Below are 18,194 nucleotides of genomic sequence, written 5' to 3'. Positions count from 1 at the left end.
TGCTCAGAAGGGAAAGACTCCGATGGTTTGGACATGTAAAGAGAGCAGGGGAGGACACAGTGCTGGGAGTTTTAGAGGACCTGGAAACAGTGCTCAGAAGGGAAAGACTCTGATGGTTTGGACATGTAAAGAGAGCAGGGGAGGACACAGTGCTGGGAGTTTTAGTAGAGGACCTGGAAACAGTGCTCAGAAGGGAAAGACTCTGATGGTTTGGACATGTAAAGAGAGCAGGGGAGGACACAGTGCTGGGAGTTTTAGTAGAGGACCTGGAAACAGTGCTCAGAAGGGAAAGACTCCGATGGTTTGGACATGTAAAGAGAGCAGGGGAGGACACAGTGCTGGGAGTTTTAGTAGAGGACCTGGAAACAGTGCTCAGAAGGGAAAGACTCTGATGGTTTGGACATGTAAAGAGAGCAGGGGAGGACACTGTGCTGGGAGCTGTGGAGAGATTGGAGGTAGAAGGGAGACCAGTTGGTAGACCTAGGAAAAAGTGAAGGTGTATACAGGAAGACTTGGGATTGATGGGATTGGATGAGCATCAGGCAGAAGACAGAGTAGAATGGAGGAGAGCCACAAAGAGTCCAACCGCTCAAGAAGAGTGAAAACGGACGTGAAATGAATTGATGATGATGATGATGATATCTTGCTTAGTATAATTTGAACTGCTATATTAGGAAACAAGTAGCCATGGTTGGGTTATTCTCACAACTCTCATACAAAAAGAACAAAGATTTTACATCGCACAAAACATCTGGTCCCACAAAACATATATGGGGTTAATGTGAAAACTTGTATGATGAGAATTTGTATAAAGCTAACTGAATTTATGGAGATACGTTTAATGACCCAAACAAACAGCACCATTAATAACATACTAAATAATAGAAAACAGAAAAAAAGATTATATTCTGATAATTGCCCACAAATTCCTTTCATTTCTCACTGTCCAGCCAAATTAAGTGCTTCAAAGACGGCAGCCCTGGGATTTTGCAACAGCTTCTCTGATAAGTGCGGCAGAAGAGCTTGCAGATCATATGGTACTTGATGCTGCCATAGTCACAGCTGTATGCAGTGATGTTCTAAAGATATCCATTACATAGCATTGCATAACATGGCACAACATCCTATATTACCCATCCCAGGCATGTACAGGTAACTCTCGATTTACGCGAGTATTGTGTCCTTGAGGAGGTCGCGTAAATCAAAAACAATGTAAATCAAACAAGAGGTAGGTTTGTACCTTTATTGCCTACTGTATCACTCTGACTCCTCTCCCTCTCGTGGTTCCTCCTCTGGCTGCCCTTCCCCTCGTGGTAGCACAGCAGTGAGGGTGTTGTTGTTGTTGAGTAGCGTGGCAGCGTGGGTACTGTATTGTTGTTCAAGTGGCGCGTGGGAAGAACTGAGCTCAGCTGTGTGGCCGTGTGAGTCCAGTTGCGTGAGACATCTGGTGGCCACTCCATAAAATATCACATATAAGTGGAAAAAAACGTGTAAATTAAACATTTATTTGGATTTTGGACCCTGCGTTATTTCAAAAACGCGTAAACCAAACTTGCGTATATTGAGTTACCTGTACTAGGCCCAGGATACTTGAAGGTCATGGCAGATATAAACAACTCTGTGCATATAAAAGGGTACTTAACCTGGTAGCAGCGACGGGCCAAATTTGTGGCTTTACTGTGTAGCAGCGACGGGCCAAATTTGTGGCTTTACCATGTAGCAGCAACGGGCCAAATTTGTGGCTTTACCGTGTAGCAGCAACGGGCCAAATTTGTGGCTTTACCGTGTAGCAGCAACGGGCCAAATTTGTGGCTTTACCGTGTAGTAGCAACGGGCCAAATTTGTGGCTTTACCGTGTAGCAGCAACGGGCCAAATTTGTGGCTTTACCGTGTAGTAGCAACGGGCCAAATTTGTGGCTTTACTGTGTAGCAGCAACGGGCCAAATTTGTGCCATGATATAACCCCCCAAATGGATGATACATAAACTAATCTGAAATGCTTTGATATATATTATGAAATGGTTTGTGTGAGTGATGATTTTTTCTCATTTTTCTCGCTTAGAGGGACCATTAAGAAACATGATCCCGCTGCTACTGGGTTAATAGCATTTCAACACAGCGCACACTAGCACATTCAACTGGAAACATCAGTGGTCCACGGGCTGAATGAACGCATGTTATAGCAAAATAGCACCAATTGCACCATTCACATATAAGGAAATTTTTTACATATTTATTGATAATTTGGTGGATATACACTCAACCCTCGATTTCCCATACAAATAGTGGGGAGCTCTGGTCTGGGAACGATGAATATCCAGGAAATAGGAATTATCTGGCAAATGGAGGGTTGAGTGTTGCTTGAATGCGTAAACTCAAATACAGACACGCTGAACACACGTACAATGAGAACACGGTGTATATGATTCTTCTAACTCCCCTATTACCTTGTTTACATGATATCCTAACACAAACTGTCTTCTCATGTATGTTTTTTATAGATACATAGATAAATAGATACAGATAGATAGATATAGCTATGTGAATGTATGAACATATATTTAAATACAGGTAACTCTCGATTTACGGGAGTATTGTGTCCTGGAAGAGGTAGCATTTATTTGGATTTTGGACCCCGCGTCATTTCAAAAACAGGTAAACCAAACTCGTGTAAATCGAGAGTTACCTGTATAGCTATGTGTATGTATGAACACATATTTAAATACAGGTAACTCTCGATTTACGCAAGTATTGTGTCCTGGAAGAGGTAGCATTTATTTGGATTTAGGACCGCGCGTCATTTCAAAAACGCGTAAACCAAACTCGTGTAAATCAAGAGTTACCTGTATAGCTATGTGTATGTATGAACACATATTTAAATATATATTATTGTTATTTTTTTTTAACCAACTTTCCCATGCTATTCCCCTGGCTCACCAGACATGCAACTGACAAGCCTTTTCCCTCCGTACAGGTTGGGGTTACTGACGACCTCTATAACTTCTTGCATGAATTGTGGCTCCAAAATGCACCCATTGGAGAGCTCTTCTGAACTTGCACTGCCCTGCCGTCCCCCTGGAGGTTATCTGCAGCTATACCAAAAGGGTCATCACCAGTCAGCTGCTACCACATACTAGACGCTACTTGAAACCATATGTTATGAGACACAGTAGCCACCAAAGCTACAACAGAGAGAATCATTTTAGTTGTACTTGCACACATGTATAACGTTTAGGGAGGCGGTGGCTGAATGGATAGTGTGACGGCGCCGCGTTCAGGACAACACGAGTTCAATCCCCGCCCGGTGCCACCAAGCTGGGATTTTTCAGCCGCCGCCGAGTGGCTTAAAACTACCCACATGCTGTCCAGAAGACCACCTATCAACCCGGACTCTAGATTCTAGGATTAAAGATGAGCTCCGGGAGGGCAGCATGAGCCAATGCAAGATGGCGCCACTATAAACACTCGCCTGCACCAGAACGGGCTGGGCCAACCATCAGGACCCACCGGGAAGAAGCCTTGGGCCGACCATCAGGATCCACCGGGAAGAAGCCTACCAGCGCAATAGTCCTCGACATAAAAAAATAAAATAAAATAAAATAACATGCTTTTTAACCAAAATTTCAACTGAAGCATCATACAGATCAGCACAAGCATGAAGCCAGATCAATCACATCACAGGGGTACAGCTCTTGGACATGATGGCACACATTGGTGATTCAGCAGATATAAGCCTGAGGTAAGTATTCTGCATTCTCATAAGGCAGAATCCTTTGAAAAGTGAGTTACAACCCAAGTCATAGGATAGACTGCCTAACTTAACCCAGTAGCAGCGGGGATCATGTTTCTTAATGGTCCCTCCAAGCGAGAAAAATGAGAAAAAATCACCCCTCACACAAACCATTTCATAATACATATATCAAAGCATTTGTGATCAGATTATGTATCATCTATTTTGGGGGGTTTGTATCATGGGACAAATTTGGCCCGTCGCTGCTACACAGTAAAGCCACAAATTTGGCCCGTTGCTGCCACACGGTAAAGCCACAAATTTGCCCCGTCAATGCTACACGGTAAAGCCACAAATTTGGCCCGTCGTTGCTACCGGGTTAAGTGTTTGAGGTGAGATCTCGGTACCAAATCGAAAATTAAAATGTTATAAAATTTATGAGAAGCTTATTGCAAAAAAATTATACTCTGCTGTCATATATCTTTCTGATAATATATACATACAGGGCTATCAGATTAGAAATATAAAAATATCAAATTTATGAGAAGCTTATTGCAAATATTATACTCTGCCATAATGTATTTTTCAGGTAATATTTACATAAAAATAAAATATATATGATATTATGTGAATGCATGATGGAAGGCAAAGTACCTGACCCTTTCACTGAACATTCTTGGAAGTAAGATACGCACACACTAAGTACATACAGTCATCCCTCAAATAGTAAGCTTTCCAATAGTTTTAGGAGCAGCGAGTAGCGGGCTTTTTTTTTATTAATGTTTACTTTTTTGTGCCCTTGAGCTGTCTCCTTTGCTGTAAAAAAAAAAAAAAAAAAAAAAAAAAAAAGTTTGGTTTTGGTTTTATGTGGGTTGTCATTGAAGATTTTTTTAGGATTTTTGGATTTTCCGACGAGCGGGAAATTTTAAAATCCTAAAAAGATCTTCAATAACAATCCATATTAAACTGAAACCGAGCTATTGGAAACCGTACTATTTGAGGGACGACTCTACAATGACTGACATTTCAACGGACCCACCAAAGGACATTTTAACATCATGTGATTTTTCAGTAATATTAACTGTTCGCTTTTTGTCACATGTCTGTTTTACTTTAACTTGGTATCAGCGGGGATCATGTTTCTTAATGGTTCCTCCAAGTGAGAAAAATGAGAAAAAAATCATCACTCACACAAACCATTTCATAATATATATCAAAGCATTTGTGATCAGATTATGTATCATCTATTTTGGGGGGCTTATATCATGGCACAAATTTGGCCCATCGCTGCTACACGGTAAAGCCACAAATTTGGCCCCTTGCTGCTACACAGTAAAGCCACAAATTTGGCCCATCGCTGCTACACGGTAAAGCCACAAATTTGGCCCATCGCTGCTACACGGTAAAGCCACAAATTTGGCCCCTTGCTGCTACACAGTAAAGCCACAAATTTGGCCCCTTGCTGCTACACGGTAAAGCCACAAATTTGGCCCCTTGCTGCTACACAGTAAAGCCACAAATTTGGCCCCTTGCTGCTACACAGTAAAGCCACAAATTTGGCCCCTTGCTGCTACACGGTAAAGCCACAAATTTGGCCCCTTGCTGCTACACAGTAAAGCCACAAATTTGGCCCGTCGCTGCTACCGGGTTAAGGAAAATATGGCTGTCATAATTATAATTTCCACATTTCTCACCTGTAGAGGCATTGTATCTAAACATATATTGACTGGAAACTTGTCTGGTTGGATACGAGTGCTGAGTCATGGAGAATTTTAATAAATCCTAGATTATATATATTTTAGTATAGTTCACAAATATATTTTAAATGTATAAGATAAACACAAGAGTTTATAATTTGTATCCAGAGAAGCAAAGTCATAAAGAGAGATTTGAAAGACTTGAGAGCCAGTGAGATTGTTGATGGAAATATACCAGCACAAAGCTATATAGTATAATGCATTGAATGTGTTGTAAATTTAACCCTGCTTAGGTATCATAAGATTTTTTTGTGGTATTGGTATCATGAGTCATAATTGTGACAAACATTTTAAGGACTATATCTCTGGAACTAAACTACAGGTAACTCTCGATTTATGCGAGTATTGTGTCCTTGAGGAGGTCGCGTAAATTAAAACCAATGTAAATCCAACAAGAGGTAGGTTTGTACCTTTATTGCCTACTGTATCACTCTGACTCCTCTCCCTCTTGTGGTTCCTCCTCTGGCTGCCCTTCCCCTCGTGGTAGCACAGCAGCGAGGGTGTTGTTGTTGTTGAGTAGCGTGGCAGCGTGGGTACTGTATTGTTGTTCAAGTGGCGCGCGGGAAGAACTGAGCTCAGCTGTGTGGCCGCGGCGCCGTGTGAGTCCAGTTGCGTGAGACATCTGGTGGCCACTCCATAAAATATCGCGTATAAGTGAAAAAAACGTGTAACTTAAACATTCATTTGGATTTTGGACCCCGCGTTATTTCAAAAACGCGTAAACCAAACTTGCGTAAATCGAGAGTTACCTGTATCTAGAGGAGTCCAGTTTCTTGCATCCTACACTTCAAACATCATTTTATAAGGTATTAGGAGATAATGAAACTATTCTGAAAAAAAAACTATTTGAACACTGAAAAAAAACAAGTCGCCTGTAAAAACTTGTTTTGCGCAGGTTCCGCGTCAAAATAGTGTACCATGAGACCTTAGCAGAGTTAACCCGGTAGCAGCGGGGATCATGTTTCTTAATGGTCCCTCTAAGCGAGAAAAATGAGAAAAAATCACCCCTCACACAAACCATTTCATAATATATATCAAAGCATTTGTGATCAGTTTATGTATCATCTATTTTTGGGGGTTTATATCATGGCACAAATTTGGCCCGTCGCTGCTACACGGTTAAGCCACAAATTTGGCCCGTCACTGCTACACGGTTAAGCCACAAATTTGGCCCATCACTGCTACACGGTTAAGCCACAAATTTGGCCCGTCGCTGCTACACGGTTAAGCCACAAATTTGGCCCATCACTGCTACACGGTTAAGCCACAAATTTGGCACGTCGCTGCTACACGGTTAAGCCACAAATTTGGCCCGTCACTGCTACACGGTTAAGCCACAAATTTGGCCTGTCACTGCTACACGGTTAAGCCACAAATTTGGCCCATCACTGCTACACGGTTAAGCCACAAATTTGTCCCGTTGCTGCTACCGGGTTAAGGTCATAAGGATAAGGGAAGCCTAATGAAAAAAGCTGCATAGGACCTAGTACAGCACTTCTTGATAAGCGCCTTTATGTTGCAAGTGAAAATATTCCATGGAGTGAGAATTGTACAGTAGGTGTGCCCTTAAGCTGGAAGAGCTGCTGAAGGCTTAAGAGTTTCTGCTTACTAATGCATAGGTATTTGTATTTAATAGTTTATAATGTCCTCTTACTGAGGGACTGAGGATATCATGTTTCTTCTTTTGCTGTCTTTTCAGAGCCTGGAACTCCCTCTTACTTAATATATATATACATACAGTCAAGCTTCGGTTTACGAGTTTAATTCGTTCTGGAATTTTGCTCGCACGCCAAAACATTCATAAGCCAAAACGAGTTTCCCCGTTGTAATTAATGTCAATCCCATTAATGCGTCCCCTGTCTCAAAAAAAAAAATTATATAAAAATCATTTCACATGTTATTTTTTACAGAATGTAATTTTTACTAACAAAGTGCAATGATAAATAATACAAAACACAAATCAATGTGCTGCGGCTCTTACGGAGACTCCCACAACCGCGGGCTAGGCTGACGTAAGCCGATAGAGTCGGCCTATCGGCATCCTCCCCTCCCCTTCATGAGCCATCATCCGGCAAGGGTTTGTGATCCCTCCTCGAAGGGACATACGCACTTGACCATGACGGCCTCCATATAGCCCGTGTCCCAACCCAGGGGCTGGCGAAAATATAAAGCAAGGGAGCAAACAGGATGCTCATATACCAAGTCACCGCTCGTAAACCAAGGCAGTTTTTATGGGATTTTGCTCTTGAGGGAGGCGACTACAGGGGGCCCTCCTGCGCATATGGTACGTCCAATAGCTTTGAAATCTTAGTATGTTGTTTGTTGGTGTAAAGGTGTTACTCTGTGAAGTTCATCAAATTCAGGTGAAGTTTTGGAGAGACTCAAACAAAGCGTATTTTTCGTTTCTTTGTTTCACAGGCTTTATTTTTCAGCTAATTGGTTTGAAAAAATACCATAGAAACTTTGCTTACCTATCTACATTTTGTTGGAAGTAACTTTATAATTTTTTGTTTTGTCTTCGAAGAAAAAAAGTTACAATCTTTTGTCAATTATTATTATTTTCTCTCTGTGTCCCGTTTTCTTTTGACATTATTGAAAATCTATTTCCAACAAAAAATTTCCCTTTGACTTTTTACCGATTTTGTGAAATTATTTTAAGTTTAAAAAACTAATTTTCGAGATATTGGCTCCTAAAGATATTTTTACATTTCATTCTTGTCTTGCCATTTGCATTTATTTGATTGGCATGAAATTTTCACATATTATTGTGTACATCTTTCTGACTTACTGGAGAATGATCAGGCATCTGGGCCCGCGGCACTCACACGTAGCGCGAGTGCCGCGGGAGTGCCTCGTGGGAGTGCCTTGCTTCTACGCTACTCTCTTGCTTGTTTTCTGAGGTTTGGCCGCTCCATAAACCCTCTTGATGTTGGTGACTCTTTTTCTGGTTGCCTTGTGCTTGTACATCATTTGTAAGGACGTTTTTTTGGCTGGAGAGGAGAGAAAAGTACGACACACTCTTCCCGTCTGTGTCTCGCTTGCCACTGGCGCCGTGGCACCTCTCTTCCTCCCCTGCCTCTCTGCGCGAAGAAGAGAGGATGACAGATGATAAAATTTACGAAGAAATAAAATATTCTAATGCAATTTTTACGTCTATACGAATGATACCGCATATGTTGACATGCACGTCATAAGACGTTCATGTCCCCCCCAGGGGGGAGGGGTTTTAATTTTACGAAAACAAACCTCACCACATGGTAATTTAGGGTTTCCCGGCCACGCCGAGCGAAAAACATGTACTCGTCCGATTTTAAATATATTCGTCAAAAAATACCCCATAGTCGCCTCCCTTAAATCAAAACACTCATAAACCAAGGTTTGACTGTATGTATATATAATTTGCACTAAAAAATGTAAGCTTAAGTTTGTGCTACTGACTTACAGAAATTTATATAGCCATATCCATTTTGTGCCTAGAATATCAAAAGACTGTATAATATTCATAGATTTTCAGCTGTTGTTGAAAGTGTTGAGGATAATACATGCATTCATTATAGAAGGTCTAACCTTGCTGAAGCAGTTCTTGCACATTTAAGCTGTCCAAAGAATATGTATTCAGGTGAAATATAACACTGCATAATAGTTGCACTTCACTCTATGCAATAAAAATATTTCCACAAGATAAATATATTGTATGAGTTTATAATTTGGTACAAGGCAAAGTTGGGGGCGTCTGCCAAACTGCTGGTGGTCTTGGTGATCATCTCAGTCCTGGGTGGACATCCTAAATCCCCAGGCTGACATAGAATAATCGGAGATGCTAGAATATATAGACAAGCATTGTGCACACGAGCTGGGAGACCAACAAATTGTACTGCTTCTGGCATTAACCCTTAAACTGCAGGTGTAGTTATATGACTCATCAGCAGCCTTGGTTATGGCTGTAGGTGTAATTATACAGGTAACTCTCGATTTATGCGAGTATTGTGTCCTTGAAGAGGTCGCGTAAATCAAAAACAATGTAAATCAAACAAGAGGTAGGTTTGTACCTTTATTGCCTACTGTATCACTCTGACTCCTCTCCCTCTCGTGGTTCCTCCTCTGGCTGCCCTTCCCCTCGTGGTAGCACAGCAGCGAGGGTGTTGTTGTTGTTGAGTAGCGTGGCAGCGTGGGTACTGTATTGTTGTTCAAGTGGCGCGTGGGAAGAACTGGGCTCAGCTGTGTGGCCGTGTGAGTCCAGTTGCGTGAGACATCTGGTGGCCACTCCATAAAATATCACATATAAGTAAAAAAAAAAACATGTAAATTAAACATTTATTTGGATTTTGGACCCCGCATTATTTCAAAAACGCGTAAACCAAACTCGCATAAATCGAGAGTTACCTGTACATTACTTTTCTGGTTTCATGTGGAATGATTACTTCTTCCATATACGAGATCCCTAACTGTGTGTTAAGTGCATTATGAAAGTGACTGTATGTGGGATGGAGGGACACATTCCACACACTTTCTCTCCTCCTTATACTAAAGAGCCCTGGTTCAATCATGCATCTCCAAATTTCTATTACATGAGGATTTAACCCGAGCCCGTGGATTCATGGCTCAGTTTGTTAACCCCAATACTTCAACTTAACCAATATTTTGTTTGTATGTTTTGTCTCACTGTAAATACACTGACATGCCCCCTTGCCCTCCACTGAATGTATCAAGAGGAAAATTTTAACTAGATTGGTTTATGAAGATGCAGGTTGTATATTTTTGTATGATAAAGATTTATGAATTTCGCTATTAAGTAACGCCTTGCTGTAAAAAATTTTGTATTTAACCCGGTAGCAGCAGGGATCATGTTTCTTAATGGTCCCTCCAAGTGAGAAAAATGAGAAAAAATCACCCCTCACACAAACCATTTCATAATATATATCAAAGCATTTGTGATCAGTTTATGTATCATCTATTTTGGGGGGTTAAAATCATGGCACAAATTTGGCCCGTCGCTGCTACACGGTAAAGCCACAAATTTGGCCCATCACTGCTACACGGTGAAGCCACAAATTTGGCCCGTCGCTGCTACACGGTAAAACCACAAATTTGGCCCGTCACTGCTACACGGTAAAGCCACAAATTTGGCCCATCACTGCTACACGGTAAAGCCACAAATTTGGCCCATCACTGCTACACGGTAAAGCCACAAATTTGGCCCGTCGCTGCTACACGGTAAAGCCACAAATTTGGCCCATCGCTGCTACACGGTGAAGCCACAAATTTGGCCCGTCGCTGCTACACGGTAAAGCCACAAATTTGGCCCGTCGCTGCTACACGGTAAAACCACAAATTTGGCCCGTCGCTGCTACACAGTAAAGCCACAAATTTGGCCCGTCGCTGCTACACGGTGAACCCACAAATTTGGCTTGTCGCTGCTACACGGTAAAACCACAAATTTGGCCCGTCGCTGCTACACGGTTAAACACTATATTTTACATTCTCCTTTACATGTTAATTGTTGACTGTGCAAAGTTTATAGACTAGCTAGTGGGTGTGTCCTTATCCAGCTTGTTTAACTTATTCATATGTTACATGTACCTAGTTTAGATAATGTTCAGAAGTAGTTCACTGTCCTTGCTGTATGTGGTTGTTAATGTACTAATGGTACAAATATGCAGTGCAATCAGTTTCGACTTTGTAAAAATTATTGCGCCCTAATATATGTAGTACACCAGGTATTCATTATATGTGAGTGTTACGTTCTGCATAAAGCTCACATAATATGAATCCGCGTATATCGAACCTATCTTCCTATTAACCCATTCGTGGTTACCTATGTTACAATGTGTGTACTCCCCCTGGTCACGAAAAATGGAAAACAAAATTTTTGGCATAATGAACCCATAAATATCTCCACATAAAGAAAATAACATGGAAATTTTCTCCTTACCTTTTTTTAAATGCCCCGCCGGCATTTACCTGGCAGCTGTGGCGCAGCGCTGCCAGACATAATCTCCGAGATATTATTTTCAACTCTTCCTCTAACAATTGTTTTTCTTTTGTACAACACTACATTCTTGTGATACTGTATCCCTATAAGAACACAACTAGTCTCAAAACAGTAATTATGAATGGGAAACATAACAAGGAAATGTGGCATAACAGTTGTTTTTCTTTTGTACAACACTACATTCTTGTGATACTGTATCCCTATAAGAACACAACTAGTCTCAAAACAGTAATTATGAACGGGAAACATAACAAGGAAATGTGGCATAACAATTGTTTCCTTTTGTACAACACTACATTCTTGTGATAGTGTGACTAGGCTATAAGAACACAATTAGTCTCAAAATAGGCAAGTAATTCTGAACAGGAAACATAAAAAGGAGATGTGGCATAACAGGTGACCTACAGGATCGGCGGGAAGGTGTCTGTCTGGCTGGAGTGAGACCATGGGCGGGTGGGGGAGTCACTCTTGGACGAGACGCATTGCTTTCATCTTCGCTCAGTGAACTCCGACGTCTTGCCAAACTCCTTGAGGTGGAAGGAGGTGGAGAAGATAGTTGAGTAGGTGATGGTCCAGAGCATATGTTTGAGGAGTAGTCAGCTGCTGCTGTGTCTGCTGGATAAGATTCAGATCCACTTGCTGATTGGCTTCTTCACTTTCTTGAAAAACATAATCTTCATCTTTATCACTATCATCTATTGTAGATTCACTGTCAGTATCACCCTCCTCTTCACTGAAATGAAGCTGAATTTGCTCATCAGTGAGAGCGCCGAGTCGACATCTACGTGCCATACTGTACAGGCATGCTCTGAACCAATAAAACTGCCATGCATGAAGCCATCACTTGAGAAAAGATGCCTGACACTTCAATAAACGTAATTATAAACCGCTAGAGGCATTTCATTCACGTGGGAAAAAGAAAATGATAAAACGTCATATGAAGTGGTTGACCAGAGGGAGTAGCAACATTAACACATCAGGTGACATGGTTGACCACGAACGGGTTAATGATAGCGGGTTATGTTCCACGACCCATTTTTGAACCCTCTAACAGTTTATTCCAGCACCATTTCACAATAATAAAGCACTAAAGCAACAATAAAGCACATTAGTAGAGATAACTGTAAAATAGAGCTGCTGATTGCTTCCGGGGAGACACACCCAAAGTCTAGGATTTAGGCTGATAATTGGCTACCTGAGGATTAACTTTAGGATCAGAGGAAGGAAAAGGTTAATTACAGGCGAGGAAAGTGCGGGAAAACATTTGCACCCGCCGCCCTCTAGTGTGTCACCATACCTCACCAACCAGTCACACCAGCGCAGATACTCACATAAGAGCCAATTTTTCTCGCATAAAACGAATACTTGGCACATTTAGGTTAGTTGCATATGAGTGAATTCGCATATTTCGATCTCGCATATATCAAATACCCGGTGTACTTCACTGTCCTTGCTGTATGTGGTTGTTAATGTACTAATGGTACAAATATGCAGTGCAATCAGTTTTGATTTTGTAAAAATTATTGCCCCCAATATATGTACCTAGTACTGATAAAGTAGTACAGCACCTGCACTTTTAGAAGTGGCTTAATATTTCCTTAATAGACTGAGCTTGAAAATAAATTATTTTGTAAAAACCTCCCATTGTAATTACAGTACGTAAGCAATTTGGCAAATTCGCTGATATTTTGTCTGAATAAAGTGCCAGTCTGTGTAGCAATGCCTCGGTTAGGAATGATATTACTACAGAATATTGAAGATTACATTACACTCAACCCTCAATTTCCCACGCTATTGGGGGAGAGCACCAGTCCTGGAACCACAAAAGTCTGAGAATCTGAAATCGCTACAGTTTGGGGTCCTGTCGGCCCACTCAGACATTTACAAAACTCAGTCTGGTAATCACCAGTATCCAGTACCTGCCCCGGACTTTCTCCACACTTTGTTAAGCACATCTAAGAGACTAACTAAAACAAATTATCAGAAAACTTGCATTGCAATTTTTTTTCTTTTTTTTCGTCTATGCCTATAGCACCGGTAGGCTTGCTTGAGGGGCCTGGATGGTAGTCGGCCCCAGCCCATCATGGCACAGGCAAGTGTTTATAGTGGCGCCATCGGTGCAGAGGAGAATGACTAAGATGATTCAGGGGTTGAGAAACTTGCCATACGAGGGAAGACTCAAACAGTTAAACTTGCATTCTCTAGAAAGGCGAACGGTGCGTGGAGACATGATCGAGGTTTATAAATGGATGAAGGGCTTTAATAAGGGAGACATTCATAAGGTTTTGTTGGTAAGAGAACCGGGTAGGACACGAAGTAATGGGTTTAAACTGGATAAATTCAGATTCAACAGGGACATAGGCAAAAATTGGTTTACTAACAGGGTGGTGGATGAGTGGAATAGGCTTAGCAGTCATGTGGTGAGTGCCAATACAATTGTCACATTCAAAAATAGACTAGATAAATTCATGGACAGCGATATTAGGTGGGGCTAGATACACGGGAGCTTAGGGTCAAAGGAGCTGCCTCGTACAGGCCTACCGGCCTCTTGCAGACTCCTGCGTTCTTATGTTCTTATGTTCATCTTCTCTTGGCTCATGCTGCCCCCCGGAACTCGTTCTTGATTCACTTGGATGGTTTCCTCTAGAGTCCAGGTTGACGGGTGGTCTTCAGGACAGCATGTGGGTAGTTTTAAGCCATAAACGTCGGGCTAGAGGACTATTGTCGTCCTCGCAGCACACGGGCGGTGTTGATAAATTTTGAAAAATAAGTATCTTTCATCAATGCCCCGTGTGGCAATTTCAAAAGAAAACATAATAATTTATACCATTTTTTCATCGCCAATCCTTCCTCTCCACGATGAAATAAATTTGAAGTGTCTAGGTTGCAGCACGGCAGAGACATGATGTTGGGAAGAGGTGCTATTTTTGGCCAAGTCAAGCGCGTCGGATGCAAAGTTGCCAGATTGTCTTACTCAGCCTCTTATATTTACCGACTTCCGACCCCAAAACTGTCTCGTGAACCCCAATAAGGAGATTCACTTATGATTATCGTTAAAATACTTAATTCCTGATGTTTCTTGGCGATAGTTAGGCGTCAGAAACCGGTAAATACTATGCTCTGAGTACGACAATCTGGCAACGGTGGTCGGATGGTGGGAACTCCCGCCACCTGACACACACGGGTTAAGCCACTCGGCGGTGACTGAAAAATCCGAGGTGGTAGCATGGGGATTCGAACCCACGTCGGCCATCACGTGCTGAATGTGGGCCCAGCACGCTACCACTCAGCCACCGCCACAGATTTTTTACCTGGATTCTATTTCAGGTCCTGGATTTGAGAAGGCATATGTCTGACAATTGCTGGACCCCAGATTTTGTCCGGGAAATCCAATATCGTGGAAATTGAGGGTTGTGTACTATACCTTAGCGTACAGAATGGCATCCCTTGTCAAACCCAAGTCTAACTAGTACCACAGATAAGATTTAGGTTGCTTTCATGTGAGTGGTTTCTGCCGCCCAGTTTAACCCAGCAGCAGCGGGGATCATGTTTCTTAATGGTCCCTCTAAGTGAGAAAAATGAGAAAAAATCACCCCTCACACAAACCATTTCATAATATATATCAAAGCATTTGTGATCAGATTATGTTCTAATGAGTGTTTCTTCAGGTTCACGGTACGGAAAAGAGTTCAAAATACCACCAGGGTCATAAAACTACTCCTGGAAATGCCCACAACTCATACGAAAGCCTTGTCAAATATGTGTTCTTGGGCAACGAACTCTCTTGTAATGCGACCCTCTTTACTGTGGCAGCGGAAATCACTCGTATAAAAGCAGCCTAATGGAAGGAAACTCTGGAAAAGAAGACATGCATTAGACAATTTAGGATACTTAAATATATGATGTATAATGCCAATAAAAAGTTAGTAAATATATAAGTACTTTAAAGATTACACCCCATTGCAATCTTACCCTTTTTGAATATTGAGTACCCAAAGCTTATATAGGAATTATGATATCGACCCTGCATAAAATCATAAGCCTAGTAAGTTCAGAAATCTATTAAGTTGAAAAAAAGGTACAAATCATAATACCTGTTCTATTTATCTATCTGTATCTATATCTATCAATCCTTCTATGTATCATCTGTCTCTCTCAATTCAGAAATCTAATAAGTTGGAAAAAATGTACAAATCATAATACCTGTTCTATTTATCTATCTGTATCTATATCTATCAATCCTTCTATGTATCATCTATGTCTCGCTCAATTCAGAAATCTATTAAGTTGAAAAAATGTACAAATCATTATACCTGTTCTATTTATCTATCTGTATCTATATCTATCAATCCTTCTATGTATCATCTATGTCTCTCTCTCAATTCAGAAATCTAATAAGTTGGAAAAAATGTACAAATCATAATACCTGTTCTATTTATCTATCTGTATCTATATCTATCTATCAGTCCTTCTATGTATCAACTCTCTCTCTCTCTCTCTCTCTCTCTCTCTCTCTCTCTCTCTCTCTCTCTCTCTCTCTCTCTCTCTCTCTCTCTTTTTACAGGAAAGGAGTCAGCTCAAGAGCATAAAAAAGAAAACGAATCAATATTAAAAAAAAAGCCCACTACTCACTGCTCCTAAAAAGAGTTAGCGGAGTGTCCGAAAGAGAGGTCAATTTCGGGAGGAGAGGTGTCCTGATACCCTCCTCTTGAAAGAGTTCAAGACGTAGGCAGGAGGAAATACAGATGAAGGAAGATTGTTCCAGAGTTTACCAGCGTGAGGGATGAAAGAGTGAAGATGCTGGTTAACTCTTGCATAAGGGGTTTGGACAGTATAGGGATGAAAGAGTGAAGATGCTGGTTAACTCTTGCATAAGGGGTTTGGACAGTATAGGGATGAAAGAGTGAAGATGCTGGTTAACTCTTGCATAAGGGGTTTGGACAGAGTAGGGATGAAAGAGTGAAGATGCTGGTTAACTCTTGCATAAGGGGTTTGGACAGTATAGGGATGAAAGAGTGAAGATGCTGGTTAACTCTTGCATAAGGGGTTTGGACAGTATAGGGATGAAAGAGTGAAGATGCTGGTTAACTCTTGCATAAGGGGTTTGGACAGTATAGGGATGAAAGAGTGAAGATGCTGGTTAACTCTTGCATAAGGGGTTTGGACAGTATAGGGATGAAAGAGTGAAGATGCTGGTTAACTCTTGCATGAGGGGTTTGGACAGTATAGGGATGAAAGAGTGAAGATGCTGGTTAACTCTTGCATAAGGGGTTGGGCAGTATAGGGATGAAAGAGTGAAGATGCTGGTTAACTCTTGCATGAGGGGTTTGGACAGTATAGGGATGAAAGAGTGAAGATGCTGGTTAACTCTTGCATGAGGGGTTTGGACAGTATAGGGATGAAAGAGTGAAGATATTGGTTAACTCTTGCATAAGGGGTTGGGCAGTATAGGGATGAAAGAGTGAAGATGCTGGTTAACTCTTGCATAAGGGGTTTGGACAGTATAGGGATGAAAGAGTGAAGATGCTGGTTAACTCTTGCATAAGGGGTTTGGACAGTATAGGGATGAAAGTGAAGATGGTGGTTAACTCTTGCATAAGGGGTTTGGACAGTATAGGGATGAAAGAGTGAAGATGCTGGTTAACTCTTGCATAAGGGGTTTGGACAGTATAGGGATGAAAGAGTGAAGATGCTGGTTAACTCCTGCATAAGGGGTTTGGGCAGTATAGGGATGAAAGAGTGAAGATGCTGGTTAACTCTTGCATAAGGGGTTTGGACAGTATAGGGATGAAAGAGTGAAGATGCTGGTTAACTCTTGCATAAGGGGTTTGGACAGTATAGGGATGAAAGAGTGAAGATGCTGGTTAACTCTTGCATAAGGGGTTGGGCAGTATAGGGATGAAAGAGTGAAGATGCTGGTTAACTCTTGCATAAGGGGTTTGGACAGTATAGGGATGAGCTTGAGTAGAAAGTCGTGTGCAGCGGGGCCGCGGGAGGGGTGGAGGCATGCAGTTAGCAAGTTCAGAAGAGCAGTCAGCATGAAAATATCGATAGAAAGAGAGGCAACATGGCGGCAACATCTCGTGCGCAAGAGGGTTAAACATCATTGAATATGCAATGTTAATTGAATTTATTTTGTATTGAATTCTGTAAAATTCTTGAAAATATAAAACTTTCACTATTTGAAGGTGTCTCCATAAGTCTGGTGGTATACTGCAGTGCAAACCCCTCAAATGTCTGGATGGTGTCTCCTGCTCCACAACCGCTGCGTCCGACATAGAATTCCAGTTCCCCAGGAGGTACTATTTTCTTATTTTCTGGAAGGTAGAATAGTGTTAGGTAAAGGTACAGTTAGGGGCATACACAGTGCTCATCTCCGTCGCATTGGCCCTTGAGCCTGTAGTGGGAGGGAGCCCATTACCCCAGGACACAGGGCCAGTGTGACATCCAGGTTACCACAGTTTACCTTCCCCAGGTTTCCCCAGGTACCCATTTATCGACCAGCCCGAGGGAGGATGAACAGTTGGGTGAGCTGCACGCCGACTGTCCGGGCCGGGATTCGAACCCAGGCCCGCGGAGTAGAAGCCAGGCACGCTAACCACTAGACCACGGAGGCGTTTGTTAATAGTGTTAGTGTAGAACAGTGTTAGCTTACTTTAATTCTAGATATGGTGTCTATATCAATGTCTTTGCTTTTAATATTGCATGAAATTCA

The 18,194-nt window shown here is 41.7% G+C and overlaps 2 protein-coding genes across 16 annotated transcripts in view; one reads left to right on the top strand and one right to left on the bottom strand.

Moving 5' to 3' along the window:
• The window catches only part of LOC126988743 (nicotinate phosphoribosyltransferase-like), a 49,555-nt gene extending 44,470 nt beyond the window's left edge, over positions 1–5,085 (top strand). Inside the window, exon 14 of the mRNA XM_050847117.1 lies at positions 2,975–5,085. Coding sequence (XP_050703074.1) covers positions 2,975–3,052 — 78 coding nt within the window. The 3' untranslated portion in view covers positions 3,053–5,085. The remainder of the gene's footprint in view (positions 1–2,974) is intronic.
• The window catches only part of LOC126988668 (uncharacterized), a 114,754-nt gene extending 97,925 nt beyond the window's left edge, over positions 1–16,829 (bottom strand). For 4 of the 15 annotated variants that reach the window (XR_007742475.1, XR_007742459.1, XR_007742470.1 and 1 more), the window contains exons 1-2: positions 5,898–6,045; positions 81–1,240 (exon numbers count right to left, since the gene is read on the bottom strand). The gene's annotated coding sequence lies outside the window, so the exon portion shown is untranslated. Of the gene's footprint in view, positions 1–80; positions 2,980–4,550 lie in introns of those variants that run through there. The other 11 variants (XR_007742468.1, XR_007742477.1, XR_007742478.1 and 8 more) reach the window with 11 other exon arrangements.
• Between the last annotated feature and the right edge of the window lie 1,365 nt (positions 16,830–18,194).

This window comes from Eriocheir sinensis, chromosome 6, assembly GCF_024679095.1.
Source record: "Eriocheir sinensis breed Jianghai 21 chromosome 6, ASM2467909v1, whole genome shotgun sequence".
Lineage (NCBI taxonomy): Eukaryota > Metazoa > Arthropoda > Malacostraca > Decapoda > Varunidae > Eriocheir > Eriocheir sinensis.
This window is presented reverse-complemented; position numbering and strand designations above follow the sequence as displayed.